At 40.0% G+C, this 24,073-nt stretch overlaps 1 protein-coding gene and 1 long non-coding RNA gene across 3 annotated transcripts; both read left to right on the forward strand.

Moving 5' to 3' along the window:
• The first annotated feature begins 16,232 nt into the window (after nt 1-16,232).
• LOC122090882 (zinc finger CCCH domain-containing protein 56-like) lies at nt 16,233-18,914 on the forward strand. 2 transcript variants are annotated; one of them, XM_042660740.1, is made up of 3 exons: nt 16,233-17,742; nt 18,223-18,550; nt 18,635-18,914. In XM_042660740.1, the coding sequence occupies exons 1-2, from the start codon at nt 16,959-16,961 to the stop codon at nt 18,513-18,515; spliced, it is 1,077 nt and encodes a 358-aa protein (XP_042516674.1). In that variant the 5' UTR covers nt 16,233-16,958; the 3' UTR covers nt 18,516-18,550; nt 18,635-18,914. The 2 variants fall into 2 exon arrangements, with proteins under 2 accessions (XP_042516674.1, XP_042516597.1); XM_042660663.1 differs by having other exon boundaries at nt 18,223-18,914.
• Nucleotides 18,915-20,054: 1,140 nt separating this feature from the next.
• On the forward strand, nt 20,055-21,130 carry LOC122081446. The gene is made up of 2 exons (XR_006141095.1): nt 20,055-20,504; nt 20,651-21,130. It is a non-coding gene; the product is annotated as an uncharacterized LOC122081446 (long non-coding RNA).
• The last annotated feature ends 2,943 nt before the right edge of the window (nt 21,131-24,073 follow it).

Here is a 24,073-nt window from a genome sequence, read left to right on the forward strand (position 1 = left end):
TAAACCAAAGACTTAGTAATGTTGCTTAGGTGGATGTGATAAAAAAATGTAATGCATAGTATATATTGCATATGGTTGTGATTTGTTGTGTGGACTGCTGTGTGGTCTATCTTTCCACTTACTGAGCTAGTGAGCTCATCCCACGTGTGTACCTCTTTTAGATGATTTTGCAGGTCATTCATCTGAAGAGCACGGGTCGGGTCCCACAGTTGAGTTCCCTGAAGAGGATTGGTGGGCCCCTGAGGAGTTAGAGCGCGGCACTGATTGCTCGTGCGAGAGTTGTGCTGCGGGACCGTAGTTTTGATGCCGAGCTGAGCTCTACCTCTAATACCAAGCTGAGTTGACTCTAATTTTTGATGATTCCTATTGAGTACTTGATATGTAAATTGTCACACCCCGTTCACACTGAACCGGGCCAGTGACCGAGTTAACACCGGTTAACCCAAACCTACCAGGATCATCAGATACTGTATTCCACCACAGCATACACACAACTAATATATACTCATTAGATCAGCGAAAGACTAAGTTTTACCTGTGAATAACCCCATAATACTTGATACCCGGATGGTGATACAATAATTATATACATTTGGGCCCGAAGGCATGATAATTACACAAAAAGAATAAAATTCAAATATCAAGTACAGAAGGAAATCCACCAAAACAATCAGAGTACACAGCTCGGCTCGGTATCAAGGCTAGAGCTCAGCTTGGCATCAATGGTTGAGCCCAGCTCGGCATCACGTAGAAGAGCTCAGCTCGGCCTCAGAAGTGGAGCTCAGCACGGCCTCAAAGGTGGAGCTCAGCTCGGCCTCAGAACTGCTATCCCGCAGCACAGCTCTCGCACGAGCAATCGGTGTCGTGCCCTAACTCCTCAGGGGTCCACCAGTCCTCTTCAGGAAACTCGACTGTGGGACCCACCCCATACTCCTCAGATGTATGACCTATAAAATCATCTAAAAAGGGGTGTACACGTGGGATGAGCTCACTAGCTCTGTAAGTAGAAAGATGGACCACACACAGCAGTCCACACATCAAAACACATCATATGCACTACATGCCATGCTATACATTTTAAATCACATCCACCTAAGCAACATTACTAAGTCCTTGGTTTTAGTGCTACTACAACCACAGTGCGCGTATACTCCGGGTACGAGGCTCGAACTCCCTCCCGCGATACGCCCATAAGGCTGTCGGAGAAGGCCCACCGTGAGTACTCGAAAAAGTAAAGACAATGCCGTCCACCGGCTCTCAACAGAAATGTAAATGACTGAAAATAAAGGTGCTGACTCCAGCAATTTAAAAGCAGTACGATTGGCCCTATTGAATGTACCACTGGGGTTGCCGACTGTCCTACATGACTCGTCGGGCGTTATGTCTAACCGCCACAGCGAACCAACGACCGCGACCACTGCTTCCCCCCAAATGATAACCCAACACCTTAATCCCTGTTGGGAAGGTTCGTAGCACGGGATGGTGAGAGTCCTAATACCACATGCTCCTATATGACAATAGTACGATTGCATAGTGCCTCCGTGTCCCATTCCACGGGCCACCAATGCACTCGTTTTCAAGCCGACTACGGCATCTAATCTATCAATGCATCATGCACCATGATGTCCACATTCAACATATAAACATCTCATTCAGTTGGCATTTAGAAAGTAAACATAGCACATATGCATCACAATGTGAGGAATGACTAATCTACATAGCATATTCATGATGACATGACTAGACTAGATATAATTAAATGAATGCCAAACAATACCTTGAAATAAGGCCAAATGTCCTCTCCCCACTTACCTGTAGGGTACAAGGATTCCCGCTCGGTACGTGTGAGATCCGGTGCGAATCGGGTAGGATTTGGTGAACCTAACATAATTGAGTGGGGTTAGTACTTCATCATTTTAGGATCAAAATTAATGAAATCTGATGTCAAAATTGTGTTTAGAATGTCAAAATAAGGTCACACGTCCGATTTGGGTTCGATCGGACATAAGGATAACCTTCGGGGCCACACGGGTGGGTCAGACAGGTGGGTAGTCTGGCCCACCGGTCCTACCCACCGGTTGGGACCGACGGGTAGGGGCCCGCCGGTATGGCCCGCCAGTTGTACCCGCCGGTTGGGCCTAAAGGCCCCCCTGCCTTCTCAGGTGGGTACCCACAGGCGGGTAGGGCCCACCGGTTGTACCCACTGGTCTTGGCGGGAAACACCCTGTTTCTTCCCAACTTTCTCCATTCTTTGGGGATTCAAATGGGGCTTTTCTCAACCCATTCTTCACACCTTCAAGGTCCCATAGGATGGTTCTAACCTAGATCTAGGTTAGATTCAAGTGATGGGAACCATCTTACCTTCTTCGCTCAAGAACGACTTCAAACCCTCCAAATCACTTCAAACCCACAATGCTTCTTCTACCTTGTCAAAATCTCTTCAAATCCTTCAAGATCAACACATAAATCATCTATTAAACCTTATATTCATCATTCCAAAGGGGATTTACAAGATCTCAAGAAACTATACTCGAATCAAGGGTTTAAAGCTTGGGTATGGTGAATGTTCACAAAACCAACGTACGGGTGTCACGTACGTACAAGATCTCTAGAAACTATACTAGATCTAGAGTTGAAGATCACTCTCCCGCCGCCGGAATGGGAAGATCAAGCTTCGACGCCGCTGAAATCCCTCTTTTCTTCCTCTTCCTTCTCTTCCTTTCTTCTTCCCTTTCTTTTCTCTCTCCTCTTTACTTTTCTCACCAACGTACGGGTGTCATAAATGAAAAGGAAATAAACATAATGCTATATATATATAATTCCTACTAAGTGAACAGTGCACATGGATGGGTCACTCAGGTGGGTGGGTACACCCACCTGTCCTACCCACCTGAGGGCCAAAACTTGGGATTTTGACCGGGTTCGGGCCACGGCACGGACCCCACCCCTGGCATACGATGTAGCATACGTATATACCTTAAAATACGGATATAATACCTGTTTTATCCATACATGGCCTTATGGTAGGTGCATGTACACGGCTTGGGTACTCCCGTCTCTTCTGGAACTGGCTCGGACTTGTTGGGCCAGCCGGTGTTTAAGGTCACCCGTGCCATCATAGCCCATAAGGAACCCGTTCTAATTTCCTCTGGCTCGGTTCCTGCATGGTTAAACCGGTTCAACCGTGAAATCAGACCGGGTTTAAGAAGCGGGGTATTACATAAATTGTATTCTTTTTGTGTAATTATCATGCCTTTGGGCCCACATGTACTTAACTATTGTATTACAATTTGGGTATCAAGTATTATGGGAATATTCACAGGTAAACCAAGTCTTCCGCTGAACTGATGAGCACTTTCTTAGTTGTGTGTATGCTGTGGTGGAATACTATATCAGATGACCCTGGCAGGTTTGGGTTAACCAGTGTTAACCCGGTCACTGGCCCGGTTCTGTGTGAACGGGGTGTGACACTATATGCCCATGGTGTGTGAGTGTGAGGTACAGGGTAGCTGAAGGTTGGGTTTCGACACTGTATGCGCATAATGTGTGTCAGTATGATTGTGATGTGACATGTTTCATCTTAGATTGCATTGGGCTAGGAGAATAACCCTAGTGCTACAACCCTTGCTAATGTGGGCATACGTATTGGCTAATCCTACCATCCGAAGGACCGAGGATGGCAGAATTTTCGATGACGGAGGTGTGGGATACCGGCGTCGTGACAAAACCCATCCCCGAAGGTTAGATTCTGGTGTTGTTGTATACCCATCACCAAGGTTTTGAACTATTGTTGTGATATATATCGAGGATTATTAAGAGTGGCTTACCAAGTAATGATGTTAGCATGGTTTTAAGTATCTCCGATACCGATACGATACCCTCTGATACGTATCTTAAATTTAGTCGGCCGATACGATACATTGAATTTTTTAAATCATTTCGTATCGATATATATCCTACAATACATACCGATATGCATCAATACACCACTAATACACATCGATATGATACGACATGCCTTGATACGACTCTATGAAAAATATAAAATTGAGGTAAAATGTACGTTTCGGTATGTATTGGTACGTATCAGTAAGTATCGGTATGTATCGATCGGTACGTATCGGTATATATCAGCACGTATTGGTGAGTATCGATATATATCAGTACGTATCGGTGAGTATGATACGTATCGGTGCTACGGTCATATAATGGCCAATATGGGTAATTTTTCAGAAAAAAATGATTTTTTGAAGGGTTTTTGTTCCAAAGTTGTTGTCAGCCATATTTTTCCCTAACTAAAGTGGAAATCAAGGTTGGGAATAAGGATTTTACATTTATGGGACAACTACAGACCTTGAATTCTTAGTACGATACCCTCAATTTAGTGTTTATGCATAATACATGTTATCAATAGCTTTTTTTAACAAATTCTTTATGCAAAAGTGTTTAAAAAAATGTTTTCTATCAATTTATGTGTGTATCTTTAGCGTATCTTAGTGTATCTCCGATACGATACGATACCCTCCGATACGTATCTGAATTTTGGCCGATCAATACCACGACCGATACCGATACTTTGATCCTTGGATGTTAGGTACTGGGCACCGGTATGCTCCTGACTTGCAACTAGCTTGTATCGTGACTAAGGATACCACTTATGTTGCAGTAGCATTAAAACCCATTATGGACGTAGCATCTGTTGACTAGGCTTGTGTGATAATGAACCAGATCATGATATTGCATTCCTTTGATATGCGTTCATTTGGTGTTGTTGAGCATTTTCCTTATTATTGCATATCATATATGGTTGTGATTTCTTATATGTCCAGCCCTTACTGAGCTTTGTGGAATTTCAGCCCATTTATTGCAACGTTTTTAGATGGTGATCCAGGGAACCATCCCGAGGCTGTTGCCAAAGAGCCGGCTCTTTATGGAGATGATCTTTGGGTTGAGGAGCTGGTTACACACGAGGCAGACTGTATGTGTGATGATCATGGTTTTGGGGCACCCTAAAGATGATGGTAACCATCTTCCTTTTGATTCTTTTGTGTATATAGTTGATGTAGTCCTAGGGGCATTATTGTAATTATGTTCCATTTGGATTAAACATTTTTTCATGTGTAATTATGATTAATATTAATAGAATTCACCAGCTGTGTTATTTTGCTGATTACTATTATGGATATGGATTTTAGATTCATTCCTTAACTTCGTGACCTTAAAGTACTGCATTAGAGATCCTAGATTGATTGTGGACACAGTTGAGTGTCCAGGTCACTAGCATTCAGGTAACTAGAGGTGGGGTGTGACATATTAAGGAAATTTCAAGAGATTCCTTTTACTTAGGGACTAATCTTCTACATCCCCAAATACCGAGTGGCCAGCCTTCGTAGCATTGTCTAGCGTGTACAAAATTGACTATTCGTTTGGAAGGCCAATCTATTTTCTTTTGCTGGCCGCAATGTCCGAACTCTATCTACACTCTATTCAATCCTTTTTTATCTTATGTCTTGTTATGAATTTCCAATGAAAATTTTCCAAATCATTAATTCCATTTGTGCCCCTCTTTAGAATGGGGCTAGTTCTAATACCTCAAGAAAATTGCATCATTGCTTGAAAAAAAAAAATCTATCGACCATATTAAGATGGAGGTTTAGGGTTAAGGGATGCCACTGCCCATAATAAAGCTCTTCTGCTTAAACTGGGATGGAGACTTCTCTATGAACTAGATTCTATCTGGTCAAAATTTATTCATCCCAAATACTGCCATTAAAAATCCCCTTTTGACCCTAAGGTCCTCAATCGACATGGGTCATGGATTTGGAATAGCGTGGCATCCATTCTACCAACTCTCAAGAAATGTGTTATATCAATACTTGGAAATGGCAGTGAACTTTTTTCTGGCACGATCCTTGGCTAAACTTTGGAACAATTGAATCAACAATCTGTAACTCTTCCTCTGTCAACCCTCTTGACAAGTTTGATCGTTTAATCACTAATGACTCCTGGAATTTTGAATTGCTATCAACTTTCTTACACACACATATGGTTAGGGAAGTCATCAAAATTACTCCCTGTCTCCAATGTGATAAATGATGTTGTTCTTTGACTACCAATGGTTCCTTCTCTACCCATGTAAGAGTAAGGTTTGTCAAATCATTTTCAAGTAATGACAGTCATTATAACTAGGTGGCTATTCCCTACAACTGGTGGAAATTCTTTTGGAATTAAAAAGTTATCCCAAATTTAAGATATTTCTATGGAGATCCCTACACAACAGAATTCATGTAAGGAAAATTTCGGGAAAATTGATGAACATTGATAAATCTTGTGTGTTTTGTAGTTGTTCCACAGAAACTATTCTTCATTTATTCATAAGTTGTGACTTTGCATCACACATTTGGTTGGCAGGACCCCTCGGTCTATGCTTACAGAATGTAAATACAAAATCTTTTGTGCAAGTGGTAAAATATTTCTTTCTAATTTTTTTTTTTTTATCTAGATTGGTTCATTCTTGGTTTTTTTTTTTTTTTTAATTACTATATATTTTATTTGGAAACATAGAAATTAAATAATTGCCTCTACTATTAGTCCTAACCCTAGCTTAATTTTATAGAATATAAATAGATGGATTTTTTATCTCAAACTTTATCCTGTGAACCCAAATGATAATGTTTTATTCAATACAAATGATTCATCCAACTTGAAAAAAAAATAAAAAAGGCTTCCTAACCCTTTTTTGACATATCTAATTTTGGTTTATGTTGATGCAATTAATCGTTTGAACTCAGCGAGGACCATCTACACAAATTCTACTGCAACTAATCAAAGAAGGGGTGAAAGTGGAAGGTATATTAGAAAGAATAAAGATGGCAATCACTAAATGATGGAATATAAATGAAGTTTGGTTCTCAGGTAAGGAATTACTGCATCTTATTCCACAACCAACTAAGGGTGCATGGCCCCTTCTACATTTTTCCACCTTCTCCAAGATCAAAGAACTATCAACTTCCATAACTTTTCATTAAAAAGAGGCAGGAGTCATCCAGCCATGAACTTTATGTTTAACATAGCTTGTAAGGCATCTATTAGTGACAGGAATTATGGGCAATACCTAAATGGTGCACTTAATTGTGATCCTTAATTTTAGTTTATTTTTTCTTTTTTTTTTATAAAATAAAAAAAAAGCTATGGTCTATTCATGAATGCATCCAAAACTCTTTAATCTTAGGCTATATTTTGGAGATCTCAAAGAAAGTAATCATCTCCTCTTGTGGTTTCCAGGGCATTTGATTGCATACATGGTCATTTTATATGATGGAGTGAGCACCATAGTGTTAATAGAGTAGCAAAAAAGGGGTGGGGAAAATGAAGATATATGGTCATGATAGCCTTGTTTCTATCTTCTATTATGAGTAGAACTGCGATGAATTCACTCTTCTCTCATGGTTTCATCCAATCCCCAAGTTGGGTGATTGAGTTAGCCATGATGATGAGGGAATAACAATGAGATTTAAAAAAAAAAAAATTATGATGTACGGTACGGGTTTTAAACAGATAAAAATGATGAACGGTATGATAAAAAAAACAGGGAACGACAAACGGACGAAAACAAACGGTACAAGTATTAAACGTGTAGTTTTCAAAAAAACGAAACAAAAAAAATTATAGTATACTCATACAATTTGAGAGATTATGACCTGTATACCTGCATCTAATGTTCCAAAAGCTCTTGGGAGTCCCAAGATAAAATAGCCCAATGGACTACAAGAAGATGAGATGTTTTTCCTATAGATCCTATAGATAATATGGAAGTTAAAAACCAAAACCCTAGTATCCTATCATCTTCACTCTTCACTTTTACGAATAGTTTTTTTTTTTTTTTAATAATAAAATTCGTATTTTACCCTTAAAATACATATACGTGTTTAAAACGGCCGTTTAAAACGTGTTTTAAACGGCTTTTTTTGCCTTTTCCATTTTTCCCTGTATTGTATAGTAGCATACGGAAAAACACATTTTAAACGGGAAAAAATGATAATCGCGTTTAAAACGTGCTTTAACTAACAGTGATCATAATAGCCTTGTTTCTATCTTCTATTATAAGTAGAACTGTGATGAATTCACTCTTCTCTCATGGTTTCATCCAATCCCCAAGTTGGGTGATTGAGTTAGCCATGATGGTGAGGGAATAACAATGAGATTAAAAAAAAAAAATGACATGGAATTACATAAAAATAAAGGGAAGAAGACAACTTTACTGAAAATACACATTCAAATAATCTAAGCTTTTCGAATCCACTGTTCAATCCATAAAATAGAAGATATTGATCCTAAAAGAAGGAAAATAGAGAGAAAAAGAGGGAAGCACTGAAGTCAGTTTCAACGCTCGGAATGGGTAGAAAATCGTGTATGAGTCTCCCTTATAGGAGAGATTATGGGAGAACATATAGGAGAGGAGAGAGGGCTGGGGTGGTGGTTGTTTCCTTGTAGTAACAAGAGAGAAAAAATAGGGAGAGGTGTTGAGAAGATAGCCAAGAGAGATGGGAGATACACTGGGCATGGGAATCATGGATAGGAGAGAGAAGGTGGCGTAAGATGGGACTGTTCTAGTGCTAAGGAGGGAGAGACCGTGTGGAAGAAAGAAAGAAAATAGGGGGTTTTCTATTTCTTCTCTTTTTTATTTTTATTTTTATTTTTATTTTTATTTTCTTTCTTTCTTATTGCATCAGTGATCCTTGTTAGATTGTTGGATATAAGATCGTTTGTCCAAGTCACCAGCCTTTAGGTAAGTGAAGATAGGGTGTGATACTTGCTTTACAACTTCATCTGCTTGCTCGGGCTTACCTTCCATGAAACTTCTCGATGCTTAAGAGGATACTAATTGACCATTCAAACATAGGCTTTTCTATTTTTTATTTTTGTTTCTTGTTTTTGATCAACAAACAAAAGTTAGTGATCACCAAAAACACATACAAAAATGCAATGTCTCCTTTTTTTTTTTTGCTTAAGGTCAGCAAAAGAATATATTACTATGAAAGAATAAAGAATTTACACAGCCCTATGGCCCAACACGACTCAATCTCCCTCCACCTTTGGGATTGCCATCAGCAGAAAGAAGAATGAGACCAATGAACATAAATAGAACTCAAGAAAACCGGAATCTAGGTTTACTCATAGCATCCCACTCAATATCAAAGATTGCAAATCTAGGGGGCGCATCCCAAATACATGATAGACAGTTTGCCGCTGCATGCTTTGCTAACCCATCTGCCACTGTGTTAACTTCGCGAAAGCAATGGTGAATGCTCCATGTGATTGAGTTTAAAATCCCCAGGGAACTAATCCATTGTTGTTTAAATTTCCATGGGATTTTGGAACCTGATACACACCAAACCACAGCTTTTGAATCACTCTCCACTTGAATCCAATTTAAATTCAAATTCTTAGCAATCCTAATGGCTTCAAAAAGGCTGAGAATTCAACATCGAAGTTAGTCGCAATACCCAAATAAGAAGCAAAGCAAACCGATACAGCCTCTTAACCATTCTGAACTACACCACCCACACTAGCATTTCCTGAGTTGCCAAGGGAGCACCCATCAATGTTAATCTTGTTGCAACCGAAGGGAGGCCAAACCCAAAAAATTTTAGTGATCTTTTTTGATGATGGCTTCACTCTTATCAGCTTCAAAGAGGCAAAGAGAATCAGGTCCTTCATAGAATTTATCACAACAAGAACCACCCTAGATACACCCTGTAGATATATGATAACAGCATGCACTACTAAATTAGCAGATCTACTACTATTATCAAATCTCCTGCAATTTCTCTCCATCCAAATATGCTATAAAATATAAATAAGAGATGCGCCCCATATTTGTTTCAGATGAATTCCATTAGTCTTTCTCTTCCACCAAGAGAGTAACTCCTGAATGGACAGGAAACCAAGCCAGAGCAAGTCAAAGACCTATAAAAACTCAGACCACACCATTGCAGAGAAACTGCATTGTAAGAAAATGTGCTCCATCGATTCTACTTGCCCATGGCAAAGTGAGCATCTTGAGGCCATAGGGATAGAACATTTCTCCATGTTCTCATCGGTAGGTAACCTGCCATGCATCACTCGCCATCCCAGCGTAGACACCCTAGGGGCAACACCTTTATCCAAATCAAGCTTCTCCATAGGACCTTCTGAGATTTAGAGCGAAGATCTTCCCAAGCAGAAAAAGCTGAGAATTTTCTTGACTAAGAAAGAGTCCAAACCCTCGTATCTGCCTAGGCTACTGAAGCAATAGGAAATTGTTGAATTTTAGAACAAATACTCTGAAGGTTCGGAGAAGTCACCTGAGGAAGGCACTATTTACCCCGAGCGATGAAATCAGCTACCTTCGCCTCCAAGTGAACCTCTAGATTTATACCCATCTCATCCAAAATCGATTTGTCAGAGCGGTGGTACCAAAAAGAGATTTGATCCCCATTACCTACAATCCATCGCTTATTAGTCTCCACAAAGTCTCAAACCTTCCTGATCCTTGGCCACACCGAAGAATCGACATAAGAATTTTTTGGAATCCCTGAAGGAGAGAGAAAACAACCTCTTAAGAACTCAACCAATTTTTTTTTGTCAGACTTTATTTGCCAAGTAAGCTTAGCCAATAGATCCATGTTAACATCTCTAAGCCTCTGAATGCCCAAACCACCTTTCGCCTTAGGACAGCAGACCTTTCCCCAGCTCACCGAAATTGCTTTAGAAGTCTCAGTGTCCCCACTCCAGATAAAATTATGGATCCATCTTTCCATAAGGGAAATAGAGCTAGAGGGCCACATATACACAGCAAAGTTATGAATAGGAATACTGCTCATAACTATTTTTACCAGCTCCACTCAACCGGACAAGGAAAGCATCCTACACTTCCACCTTACTAATCGGTCTTTAAATTTATCAACCAGGGGTAAGACCAAATCGTTCTTCACTCTCCCTTTGAAGATCTCCACACCCAGGTATCTGGTTGGTAATTTGGATTCCGGAATACCAATAACTGCCTTGATTTGTTTCTTTCTCTGAACTGAAATCCTACCCAAGAATAGCTTACTCTTTTCCATGCTTAAATCTGACTCGAATAAGTTTGATATTTGTCCAGAAACTTCCTAAGGTGCTTAACACCTCTCATATCAGCAGTAATGAATAAAGAAATATCATCAGCATACAGTAAGTGAGTTGGGCAACAAGTATTCCTTGGACCGGGAAGAGGGTGAACCTTCCCATCCATTGACAAAGCATGCAGACCACGACATAAAACCACTTCAGTCAGAATGAATAAGATAGGAGATAAAGGATCCCCTTGGCGAAGACCCCTTTCAACCCCAAAAAAACCAACTGGCCCTCCATTTATAAGCACAGAGAGTCTAGTCAATTTTAAGATCTCATATAATCGGTCAACCAAGCTCTGAGAGAAGCCGAACTTCCTTAACACATCAAAGAGGAAAGTCCAATCAAGTGTATCATACACTTTTTGAATATCCAACTTAAGAGCAAGACCACCCCCAAACACCTTAGAGTACATTAAGTGGGCCATTTCAGATGCTAAAACAATATTTGAAGAAATTACTTTCCCTCTCTAGAATGCCCCTTGTTCCTTAGAGACTTGCCTCAGGAGAAGCATCATACACATCGCTAAGATCTTAGGAATAATTTTGAACAAGAAATTCCCAAGGCATATAGGACGGAATTGACTCACCCTTATCGCTCCTGTAAATTTTAGAATTAAGGTAAAAAAATTAGAATTTATTCCTTTAGTCATAATACCCTCAGAGAAAAATTTCTGAATTGCCATACATACCTCATCCCGAACAATAGTCCAGCAAACGCGGAAGAAAGCACCAGGGAACCCATCTGGACCAGGAGCACTATCAGGGTCTAGATCAATTACTGCAGCCTTGACTTCCTCCATAGAAGGAACCGCAATCATCCATCGATTTTCTTTGTCAGAGATAATTGATGGAATGCAGCTCAAAATGTCTGATCTGAATACCTCCCTACTCTTCTTATGAAAGCTCTCAATGTGAGAGGAAACAAACTCATTTATAGCGGTATGGTCTGTCAAAGTCTCATTCTTCCCATTAATAATTTCTTTGATCTGATTTCTACTGCGTCTAAGCTTCGTGGTCATATGAAAAAACTTCGTGTTTCTGTCCCCATACCGAAGCCACTTAGCTCGAGACTTTTCAGCCCAAACTTTCTCCTGAAGGTCCAACGCAGCCTCATAATCTCTCTTGGCTGATGCCTCCTCATTAATTAAATTATCATTGATACCATTCTCTTCTATAGCAACAACAACCTCCTCTAGACATGCTTCAGTCCGTTGCACCTCTTCTTTTGAGTTAGGAAAGGCCTCCTTAGGCCAAAGCCTCAACTGGCCTTTCAGACATTTTAGCTTTGCCGCAACCACAAATAGAGGGGTTCCAATCAATGGATCTCTCCAAGAACACTCCACGCATTTGAAAAAATCAGCATGATCAATCCAAAACCTTTGCATACGGAAAGGGACATTCACAGAATGAGGAATACTATCACAGGATATAACCAGCGGGAAATGATCTGAATAGCTGTTAGCCACCACATGTTGAGAGCAACTAGGGAAGACCTCTAGCCATTCCTCATTGCAAAGACTTCGGCCCGACACTGCCCTCACATTACTAATGTGATGATTATTAGACTAGGTAAACTTACAACCCACAGAGGTAGTTTGAAGCAGACCCGCTAAATCAATTATCGCAGCAAACTCACTAGTAGCACCAACCCCAAACCTGCCTGGGCCTCTCTTTTCATAAGAGAAAAGAGAGGCATTAAAATCACCTACCACCATTCACAGGGTATTATAGCCAGCCATAGTGTAGAGATCACACCATATCTCCCTACGCTCTACTTTGAAATTACTACCATGCACAATTGATAACAGAAACTTCACTCCATTTATCTCCATAGTCAGAGACATGTGCTGATCCAACGATTTCACAATATTCAGCCTCGGGATACCCATCTTCCACAGAACCCAAATATTTGGAGCTTTATCCATCCACTAATTATAGATAAAATCAGAGCAAAACCCCATCGAAGCAAAGAATCTTACTGGAGCAACTTTAGGCTCAGCAAAACACAACACCTCCGAATCAAACTTCTTTAACAGAGCACGTAAATAGGCTTTCGCCCTACTATTCCAAATGCCCCTAATATTCTAGAATAGAACCTTCATTTAAAACTTAAGAGTTTGAAATCCTAGGGCGAGTAGAAACCCCCCTGCAAAGCTGCCCTATCAGCCACTGACATCTCTTGAACCCTAGCACTTCTGTGCAATGTAGAAAAATTCCTAACCCCAAGAGGAGGAGATGAGCTACGCCTTCTTACCTGCGTAAAACCTTCTTGCGACTCCATTTCAGCTTGTTGTTCGAGATCATGCTGCACCACAACCATTCTTCCATTATTCATGCTTGTAATAGTTGGGGACATTGGATGTCGCTGCTCAAAGGGTCGCAACCCCTCCAACTCAGTCTCAAGGACCACTTCAATTTCTCCGCCCTCCATATGTCTGGAAACACCAATATGATTCGATTTCTGACTTGAGTTCCCACTTCGAGAACCACCATCAATAGAGGAATTCCTAAAACAAGCCTCCAGTGCTCTCCCCATTGAATTTGTGCCCTCACTAGAAACCAACATTCCACAAGAGCCCAATCACCCACTGCTTCACCCACAAGAGCAACAGTGGCGTCTTCCACCACCACCTGCTGCCTAACTAGCCTCCATTCTTGATGCTGCCTTTGAACACCTCCCATCTGTGTTCCAGCACCTAAATTCACATTATCTACTCACTGGCCCTCAGAGGAATAGGCTTTGTGCCCATACCACCTGTAGCGTGAACATCGCATTGGAGGGTCTTCAAAAATCACAACCTGCTTGAAGACAAAAGACTCTAAAGAACCCGATTGTTCTCTCTCCACATAGACCTCCTCCACACGTGGCTCAAAATCATCGATGTCAACACACACACGAGCATAGTGACCATACATAGAGTTGCGAGTCCTACGATCAATAGCAATTGGTTGGCCCACAGCCTTTACCATCGACAGAATAATCTCTTTGTCCCAATACTCCTGAGGGAGGTCAGGAAACCGAATCCAAGAAATCTTGTGGGTGATATTCTACTAATCAGCATGAAAGTCCTGCTTCCACCTTTGGAATTGGATCACCTGTCCCTTAACACGCATCGTACCCCTCTTCCAAATCGATTCCATATCTCCTTCATTTTGAAATTGGAACATTGCAAAACCTTCCCAGTGATTTGATGTCAATAGTTTCAACCAAATTCTAGGTTGCCGAGATAGAAGAGCGTAACTCCTCCATAGATAAGGATTTAAGATTTACCCTTCCCAACAGCGCATACTGATGTTTTTGAATCTGCCTATCATACACCTATTGAGGAATCTTTAACCTAGTTAAAGCTCCATCCTTCACCGCCGTCGACAGGCTATCAATCACAGGAAGCGTCAGCCTTCCCACCACTGCTGCAAAGGTACGTCCAGATGGCTCTTGTTCTTCTTGTCGTCCACTATGATTCACAGGCAAATCCACCACTGCCATATTCATCTCTCCCACATCCAATATAGCAATCCGATCAGCCCTCTCTCCCCTAGGGAGAAGACGAGGTTCACCCAATAGAAAAGGATCCGAGATCCATCTCTTAGCCCCGAAGTTCATTGTGCCGCCGCCCACATCCATAGACGACCGTCCAAGTCTCCTATCGCCACAGTACTCCTAGAAGGGGAATCCAAAATCGCCTTCGCATTCATTGGGTAGTAGTTGTTCACTCCCCACAAAAATGTAATGTCTCAACACTTCATGATGTCCTCCCTTTGTTGGTTGACATAACTCATGTGTCTTGACGTGCTCAGGGTTTGAGAAGATGGAATTAGGGTTGGGATCGGTCAACTGATATGGTATCGATCACGAATCGAGAGATTGCGAATCAACTCCTCATACAAGAACCATTTTCGTACAGGGCTGATTCGCACAGATGAAATCCACCCAACAATCAACTCTATGGTGGATTCCATCTGTGTGGATCAGCCGATACGAGAATGGTTCTCGTATGAAAACCTAATCCACACTCGAATCAAAATTGGTCAAGGTTGATATCGATCAAATCCAATTGATTCAGGTCAACCCGATCCAATTCCTCGAACCATGTGTGGCCCATTGAGTGCACAAACTACTGGAAAGATTTGCAGTGTTGTTTCATCTTGGAGGCTGATTCGTGTTACCCGGATTACACCATAGGTAACATCAATGGTCTTAAGCAAAGTGATCGTGGTATGACATGACCCCACCGATTTTCCTAACTAATTTGATGTTCATAAGTTGCAACAAGACGTATTTCTATGTTTGTGATTGTTTAAAGACTCTCTCCCACAATCAATTGTGGTTTGAATTCATTCTTTTTTATTATTATTATTATTAATTTTTTTTTTTTTTTGGTAAGAAGTTTGATTCAATCACCTTGCCATTTGAAACAAGTATAACTCTTACTTTTTGATATTAATTTTTGGGAGAGAGAATGCTACAAGGTTGTGTGGTTTGCGCAAAATGTGAGAGCTAATTAGAGCATATATATAAACATCCAACGAAGGTAAGATGGTCATTTCAACACCTCTATGTTTGGACATAGGAGTGCATGACTGTATAGCTTTCTTTTTTCATGAGCTTTTTTTTCTTTTTTGGGTGAATTTTCTCCAGAACTTTTACTACAGTATGAATGGTTTGATAGTTTGATCTGATCTTGTGGCTTGTTCTTTGGACCCAAAAGGTTGATCTGGGTCCCAATGATCCACGGTCCGACCACCCGGTTCAATGACCCTGACTGACACATGAGAAGGAAAACTCCCAGTTTTCATGGAGGCTAATGAAATAAATGCCATTTGGAAGGAGCGTGACGTGGCTAAAGATGGAAAACTTGCATTTTGGGTGTCATCTCAGTAGCCATATAAAATCTCTTAGAATGACACGTGTATCGATGTAAAAATAGACTGATGAGTTCCTTCCTCGGTTTATTGATCAGCGATAAGACAAGATGATATGCAAAGATTACATCCAGACCATCCAATCTATCCATCCCAGAAAAAGCCAAAATTACTCAATGTTTAAGCAAGCTCCACACAGCGTCTCTTCCCTTTCTTTAGAGAATGTAGCACAGATAAAGGTTTTTGCTTTCTTTATGTACTCTCCTTTTTGCTTGGAGTGAGAGAGAAGAGTGCTCGCTCTTTACATTTCCTGTGATTCTGATGGGCACTAAACGTACAGGGTTCCCTTCCACTCTCCACCCGTACAGAGATAGTCTTCTCCCGTACACAGATAGTCTTCTCTTATCATCCCTTGATCAATTCTGTTGTGGATGCTCAAATCTCTAGATACTTGGTAGTCTCTTAGCCACTTCCTCTTCGATTTGATCCCTAAATTTTGTTTATTCAATGGGTTCTAGCTCTGGGTTTTCTTCTTTTCTGATTTTTATCAAGTATGCTGGGAATTAATTTGTTGTTATAAAAAAGTATTTTAGTGTGATAGGTTACATTCAAGGCTCTTACTCCGTTTGCTGCTGCTGTTCTTTTGTTCTTGCTTAATGAGCTTAATAGTTTTGAGAATTTGTGATTCAAACCCGTTTGTTGTCGAGTTAATTAAGGACTTAAGGTATGGATCAAAGACCCGTTGGGAAATTACTTGAATTTATGGATCCAGAGGTTCTAAATCTGCTCATCCTCTTACATTTCCTTCATTGAATTCGCTTCTCTTGGTGGGGGATTTTGTTATCATCCCCCATATGATGAATTAGGGTTTCGAGTCTGAGTTCAAAAATTTTCCTTGTTTCTTTGAAAGAAATTAGATTTGGTGGTTGGTACCTTCCGGCCATGGATTACGGTGGAGATGTTGGGCAGATGATCCCTGAAACCCCTGGCGGCGGTGGTCGTGGTGGTGCAGACAATTGGGTCCCAGGGTTAGGTGACCAAGCAATTTGGTGTACTGAGGATGATTATGGAGCTTGGAATGGAGATGGCTTTGCTGACACTCCTTCAAACTCGAATTATGATGGAAGGCAATCTCAAACACGATCTGGGAGTGAACCTCCCAACAAGAAAACCAGAGGAGATTCCCAAGGAAGTGGTTTAAACAGAGACCGTGATCGATCCAAAGCGATTGGGAAGATGTTCTTCAAGACTAAACTTTGCTGCAAGTTTCGTGCAGGGAGTTGTCCCTATATCACTAACTGCAACTTTGCTCATGGGATTGAAGAGCTTCGTAAGCCTCCTCCAAACTGGCAGGAAATTGTGGCAGCCCAAGAGGAGGAACGAGGTGTGTCTTCAGAGCCCAGGGAAGAAAACCAGATTCCAATTATTAGTTCTGGTTTGGGTGGAGAGACCCAGAGGTCTTATAAAGGGAGGCATTGCAAGAAGTTTTACACTGAAGAGGGGTGCCCATATGGAGATAACTGCACTTTCCTCCATGATGAGCAGTCGAGAGCTCGGGAGAGTGTAGCCATTAGTTTGGGTCCAACTGTTGGTAGTGGCTATGGTACCAGTGGGAATGGTACGAACCAGAAGCCTTCGAATTGGAAGACTAGGATCTGTAACAAGTGGGAGATGACTGGGTATTGCCCGTTTGGAAGCAAGTGCCACTTTGCTCATGGCTTTGGCGGTAAGATCTTATATACTCTGTTACCTTTTTGTGGTTCACTCTTCTAAATGAATTGTTTTCTGAGAAAAGAATCCTTACATAATGTTTTTGTTACATTAGATTGCTGAGTATTGTAAATAATCTGCAGTTGTTTTGTTTTCAATTATTGTGCAAATTATCTGTCCAAGACAATAATTTTAAGTATTGGTTGGTCTTCTTAGTACTTGGAAGACCAAACATGGAACCACTTAATCATGCCATTTCAATCCTTACTTACGTCACCCCTTCTAACACTCCCCCCTCCCCCAGACAAAACAAAAAAACAAGGCCTATTGGGCTTTAATTATTTGAAGTCATCAAAAACAGATAAAATAGTGTATAAAAGCAAGCTCGCTGAAATGTTTCAAGCTCTTCAACTACAAGCTTTTCGATATTGGGGATCCCCTCTTGAAACCAAAATATTATTGTGTATTATCATGACAATTCAATCTTTGGAAACAGAGTTGCACAGGTATGGTGGAGGACTTGTGGAGATGGAAGGTAGAGACTCTTCAACCTCTCCTGACTCAAAGCAAGTTGCAGTGTCTTCAAAGACCCAGACAGATACTGTAGTTACATCTGCTACATCAGTTCCTCATACAGATGTTTATCACATGGGAGTTCCATCACAGAGATCTGCGGCTTTAATCCAGAGGCAAGGGCAGAGGCCTCTTCAGAAATGGAAGGGCCCAGACAAGATAAGTAGGATATATGGTGATTGGATTGATGATAATGAGTGGGAACCAGCTCGATAATTGGAATTAGAGTGCTTCACCTGAAAGCATTTAAGGTAAGACAATGCTTGACGAATTGCAAACTGCACAGAGAACCTTTTGGACAAACTGATGTGGACTGAAAAGTTAAAAATCAGCAGGAATCCATGCCATGTGGAAATGGGCTACACGGCTCTATTTCTGGTTCGAGGACAGCCCTTTTGGTGACTATGCATTCTCATCTGAGGTCTGTCTTGCCTCCAATTGTTTACTTGCTTTAGGACTTCTACTTTCAGGTTCAGAAAGTTTGGAGCTGCAATCACTTCTGTAAACTGTTCCCTTTGTTAATCACGATTGAATACCACGTGGCCCTTCAGTTCAATGCAATCACTTCTGTAAACTGTTTTCATTGTTAATCACAATTGAATACATTGTTGTCAAGGCGCCGCCTAGGTGTCCAGGTGGTTTTCTTGAGGTCTAGGCGACTGTTGACTTTAAGGCATCTTGAAATAGTATCGAACCAGACTTGGCACTTGTTTATGCCAAATATTGTTTAAATAAATGATTTTATAATTAAAATCATTTACTTGAGATATTATTTATAAATAAGAAAACACCCCTATTTGAATTTAATAAAAAGAGTTTAAAAATCAATTTCAAAATGATAAAAAATCAAACCCCTAGTTCAAGAGCAAAAATTGAATTTTTTGTTGTTGGGGTGATTTTTGACTTTCAAATGCTGGTGGTTTTCCCAAATTTGAAAATTCCATAAATCTTATCATAGTAAAACATTTCTAGAAACCGAAGTCCTGTAAAATTATATTTTGTTTTGATATCTATTACTTATTTTCATTCAGACGGTTTTTAATAGCATTCACACACCTAAAAAATAAGTTTGACTGTAACACAACATTATCAATACAACTCGAATTTAAGCAATCTTGGATTTGTTTTTCATGTAAAAATAAAATCATTTGACCAATCAAACTTTTTGGTGAATAAAAACAATTCTCTAAATGCTGATTTTTGATGACTTGATGCGACTTAATTTTGATTTTTGATGACTTCTTGTGTTTTAATGTTGATTTTGTTGGTGTATGATGTCTTGTATTTCGTCGCAGTTTAATCTAGGGAGTACTGGTGCAGCACCTAGACAGGCTGGATGGCGGTCCCGTTAGTCGGTTAGCGGGCCGTGGGGGTTACAAGGGGGTAGGAGGCCCCCCTGTATAGCAGGGGGTGTAGGGGGGCACAACCCCCTGCTCGAATTTTTTATTTGAGGGCAATTGTGTACTTTTCGGATTAGGGTTTTTTTCACTATATATTTGTAGCGAGGGTTTCTTTCTCTGTAATGCAAGCAATACTGAGAGGTGTGAGGACGAATGCTGTAACCCTATTCTCCATTGATAGTGAAGCAGGATTTCATCTCACCGGGGACGTAGGCAATCTTGCCGAACCTCGTAAAATCCGTGTGCATTGTTTGTTTTGTTTTTCCATTATCTTCTGCATCGTTTTAGGGTTGCGTTTCTACAGATTTGTGATGGCTCGATGTAGCTTAATGTTGATTTTTGATGAGATAAGGTATATGTAGCATACCTTTTTTCTGTTAGCAAGTATATAGTTAACTAAGTTATGTTAGAAAATAGAAGAAATAAATGATAACACTTGGACGACTTAGTCGCCTACACGGATGCTTTATTGCCTAAGTGCTTACACACCCGTTCACCCTTGGTTCACCTTGTTGCCTTGACAACTATGATGGAATACCGTATGATCCTTTTTTTACCTAATTTCTTCTTCCATGAGTGAATTTTAATTATATATCTAAGCTGTGTCTGACCTTTTCTCTGCTTATATAGAACTTCATTGTCTTTTGGCTATGATGCACTGAATTACTGTAATTCAAATTGAAACTTATTATGTTTATTTTATTGTTCCTTTTTTGACAAATTTTAGATGATCAAATGCTTCTGTCCATACACCACCCCCTCAAAAAGTCAAAAAATGAGAGCCTCCTTGTTGATACTTTCTCAGGTAGTGGCAGAATTTTAAATACTTGGCTGTACATCTCAACTTTCTGTCCATCCATCCCTCCCACTGCGCTACCTAATTTCCTTTCCTTTGCCTATTTTGTTGTTCTTTCTCTGGTTAAATGTCCCCTGTTTCCTTCATGATTGCAGACTGAGGAAGATCTGGATTGTTTAAAATCCCATCATCACAGGTCAAATGTCATTGAAATTTAATCCATCTATTGTTTCCTCCAGACCTGCTATGCATGATCCAGATTACCTGCTTGACACACATTAGAGTCAAATGGCCAACCTTTGTTCCCTAACATATCTGCACCTCTTTAAGACAGATTGATTGTTATATTTGGACAGTCACATCTTCCCTCAACTTGCGTCGTCCACTGCTCCCTCAACTTGCATCCTCCATTCACTAGTATGACAGCTGCTGAGAAGCTACATGTGTTGTTCTATATGAGAACAAAGGAGCCATTCATATTTAAACTGCAGCACACAACATCCTAAACCGTGTGTTGTTCTTGTTCACAGATTCTCAATGAAGGAAGAGAAGTATTATGGTTTCTGTGGTGGATGAATTCGCTTCCAATTTATAATGTATATTTGAAAATCTTGGAATGTGATAACATGCTAACATAATTAGACTCTTGGGAAAGATATGCCAATGTAGAGATATGTGATTTGAAAGCAAAGGTAGCCGACCATGTCTACCATAGCCTCATTTCTCATACAGTCCCCTCCTACATTTGTCCTTCAGTAGGTTCCTTTAAAGACAAACTTCTCAATTTGCACTACTCCCTCGTAGGCAGACATTGTTGAAGTTGAAGGAAACCATGAAGAGGAGATAGACCTCTACCAGTCTCCAGACTTATTGGCTGCTCCCTCTAAGATGAATTGATATTGAACTTGAACGTCAAGCTCGACTACAGGAACCTTGGCGCTTTAGCCTCATCGGCAAGCTTATGGGTTTCTTTTTTTATGCTTACAACTTGTCTTAATGCTCTATGGTAGTTACGGTTACCCCTGCAAATCGTCAATTATGTGTTTTAAGTTTTCTTGTCCAGAGGATTATAACAAGGTTCTCTTTGGAGGTCCTTGGTCGATAGCTAACCGGTTGCTCTCTTTTTGCCTATGGAAACCTAGTTTGGGGCCTTCTCAAGTTGCTGCTACACATACTATTCTCTGGGTCAGGTTTTCCGAAATGACCATCTGATCCTCTTCGTTTCGGTCATGTGTTAGGCGAACTCTTGAAAGCTGATTACACCACTAAAACTATTTCAAAGGGCCGCTACACATGGGTCTATGTTGAAATCACTCTCCCAACCTCTTGTTCCTCAGTAAGACTTGCTGGTCGTTGGCAAAATTTGGAATACAAAGGACTAGGGGTGCAAATTGTTGTCCATGTGCTCAGCACATCATGTGTTGGAATTTATGTCAACACAAGTGCCAATTTTGGATCGGCATAATTGAGTTACTATTGGTTCGGCTATACAACCCCATATTGGTTTTAATGATAACAAGCACATGTATTTACTAATGATGATCTACCAAGTGATATGTGAAGATAAGAATCTTAACATGACATGGATAACAAAGTCTTTAAGATGCTAGACCTCAAGATCTCTATATCAAGATATAAAAACCTCTTGAAGATCATGTTGAGTTCAAGCATCAAGGATCGGAAAATTCAAGTGTACAAGACAATGTGATGATGTGAAAAGACAAGTATATAAGAAGTCAAGATTGAAGTCCCAATATGTAAAGTCTTGTGTAGAATCTTTTGTAATAATACACATTGCCTGCACTACACTGCATAGCATACGTGCATTATAGATTATGACTCTAGGTTGTGGTGCTCCTTTTCAATGCCTAAAGACCCTGAGTGTGTTGGCAATGCCGAATCACACCCCTTTGTTGAGATAATAAGATCCTTACTTAAGGGTATTTTAGTTATTTTTAATGACTGAATTTAAAGTCAACCTAAACCGAAAAAATGTAGAGCATAGAGTTGTGAACCAACACAACTTTAATCGGGTCAATTGGACTTTATATCAAGAAGTTACGACTGTTTGAGTAACGATAGTCAGTTAGGCCAAAAAAGTCAGAAGCCTATTGAAAACAACCAGTGGAATTCTATGATCAGTGAACTTATCAGACAAAGGCCAATAGAGGCCAACTGGTAATAGTCGGACTTTGTCGACACCCTATCAGATGCCTACTGGTAAGGTCTCCGGCTAGCCAAATGCCTACCAGATGGTTTGAAGATCTCCAATGGTTACATTTTGTTTATCTTTCAATGGATCTATTTCACCAACGGTCATATGATCCGGTAACTATTGGATCCTTCTCATAAGAAAAAATGCCCGTTAAGCCATATTTCTTTCTCAAAATTGATTATCTTTCTGCTTAGTTTATGATTATTAAGCACCCATATAAATACCTCACTTATGGCTCGATAAATTATGAATTAATCAATCGAGTATCATTATCAAAAGCTAAAAAGTGAGAAATTGTGTTAATCATTTGAGTTCTATTATTGTGCTTCATCTCAATGGAAGAACTCAAGAACATCTATTGTGAAGACAACTAAGGTGCATGCTTATATTGCCATTGCATATTCATATCACGCACTGCACGAGGTAACATGAATCTTTTGTTTTACTTTGTTTACGTGTTTGCACTTGTCTAGACTGTATTTAGGCTTGTGTGGGATTCCCTTATCTCGAAAAGATTGTAAAGGCCTCTCTCTATCTGTAAAGAGATTAGAAGGTTACTCTCTACCTATAAAGGAGAATTGTAAAGGTTCATCTCTACCTTGAAAGACTTGAAAGAGATTTGTAAATATTTTCCTCGGTACCTACTATACTGAAAGGGAAGAATTAGTGAAATACTTTACAAATGGAACTTGTAAGGAGTGGACTAGACAGGCTGAGTTGAACCACTGCAAATTCTTGTGTTGTGTTATTGTAATTATTTTTTATATTCTGTATTGCTAATTGCAATCATCTAAGTGGGGACTTTAATTTATTTCAGTTCAAGTTGTACAACTCATGAATTAGTTTGATCATGGTCTATGAATTAGTTTGTTATGGTCCAATGAGCAGCATGCATATTGGTTCAATGGTTAAATATAATAATTTGGTTCATTGAGGAACCCAATTACTTCTGTTTAATGTGGCTCATTTCCAATGGTTCAAATTGGGTTGGTTCATTTAATAGATCAAGTTGATATTTAGTTGACATTAGTTCAATCATAATGTGTTGAATTGTCATTGGTTCAATTATATGGTTCGACTAGTGGAATGATGAGGTTAGCAAGTGGGTTACCATAAGAAGGTAAGTTCTATTTCAAGGTGGGTCTCGGTTACATATTTTTGTAGTCCACTTTGCTTATATATGATGGTGTCAGTAAAGCACTACCTACATGGTTGATAAGTTAATATGATGAAGGTTTCAAAATCATATAGACAACTGATGAAGTGTCATATGGCATTGATATAGTGTAGCAAGGTGAGTTGTATGAAGTTAAAAGAGTTAAGATTGTAATAGAATTTTCTTCCTCATGCGTGAACATCAAAG

This window comes from Macadamia integrifolia, chromosome 1 (genome assembly GCF_013358625.1).
Source record: "Macadamia integrifolia cultivar HAES 741 chromosome 1, SCU_Mint_v3, whole genome shotgun sequence".
Classification (NCBI taxonomy): Eukaryota; Viridiplantae; Streptophyta; class Magnoliopsida; order Proteales; family Proteaceae; genus Macadamia; species Macadamia integrifolia.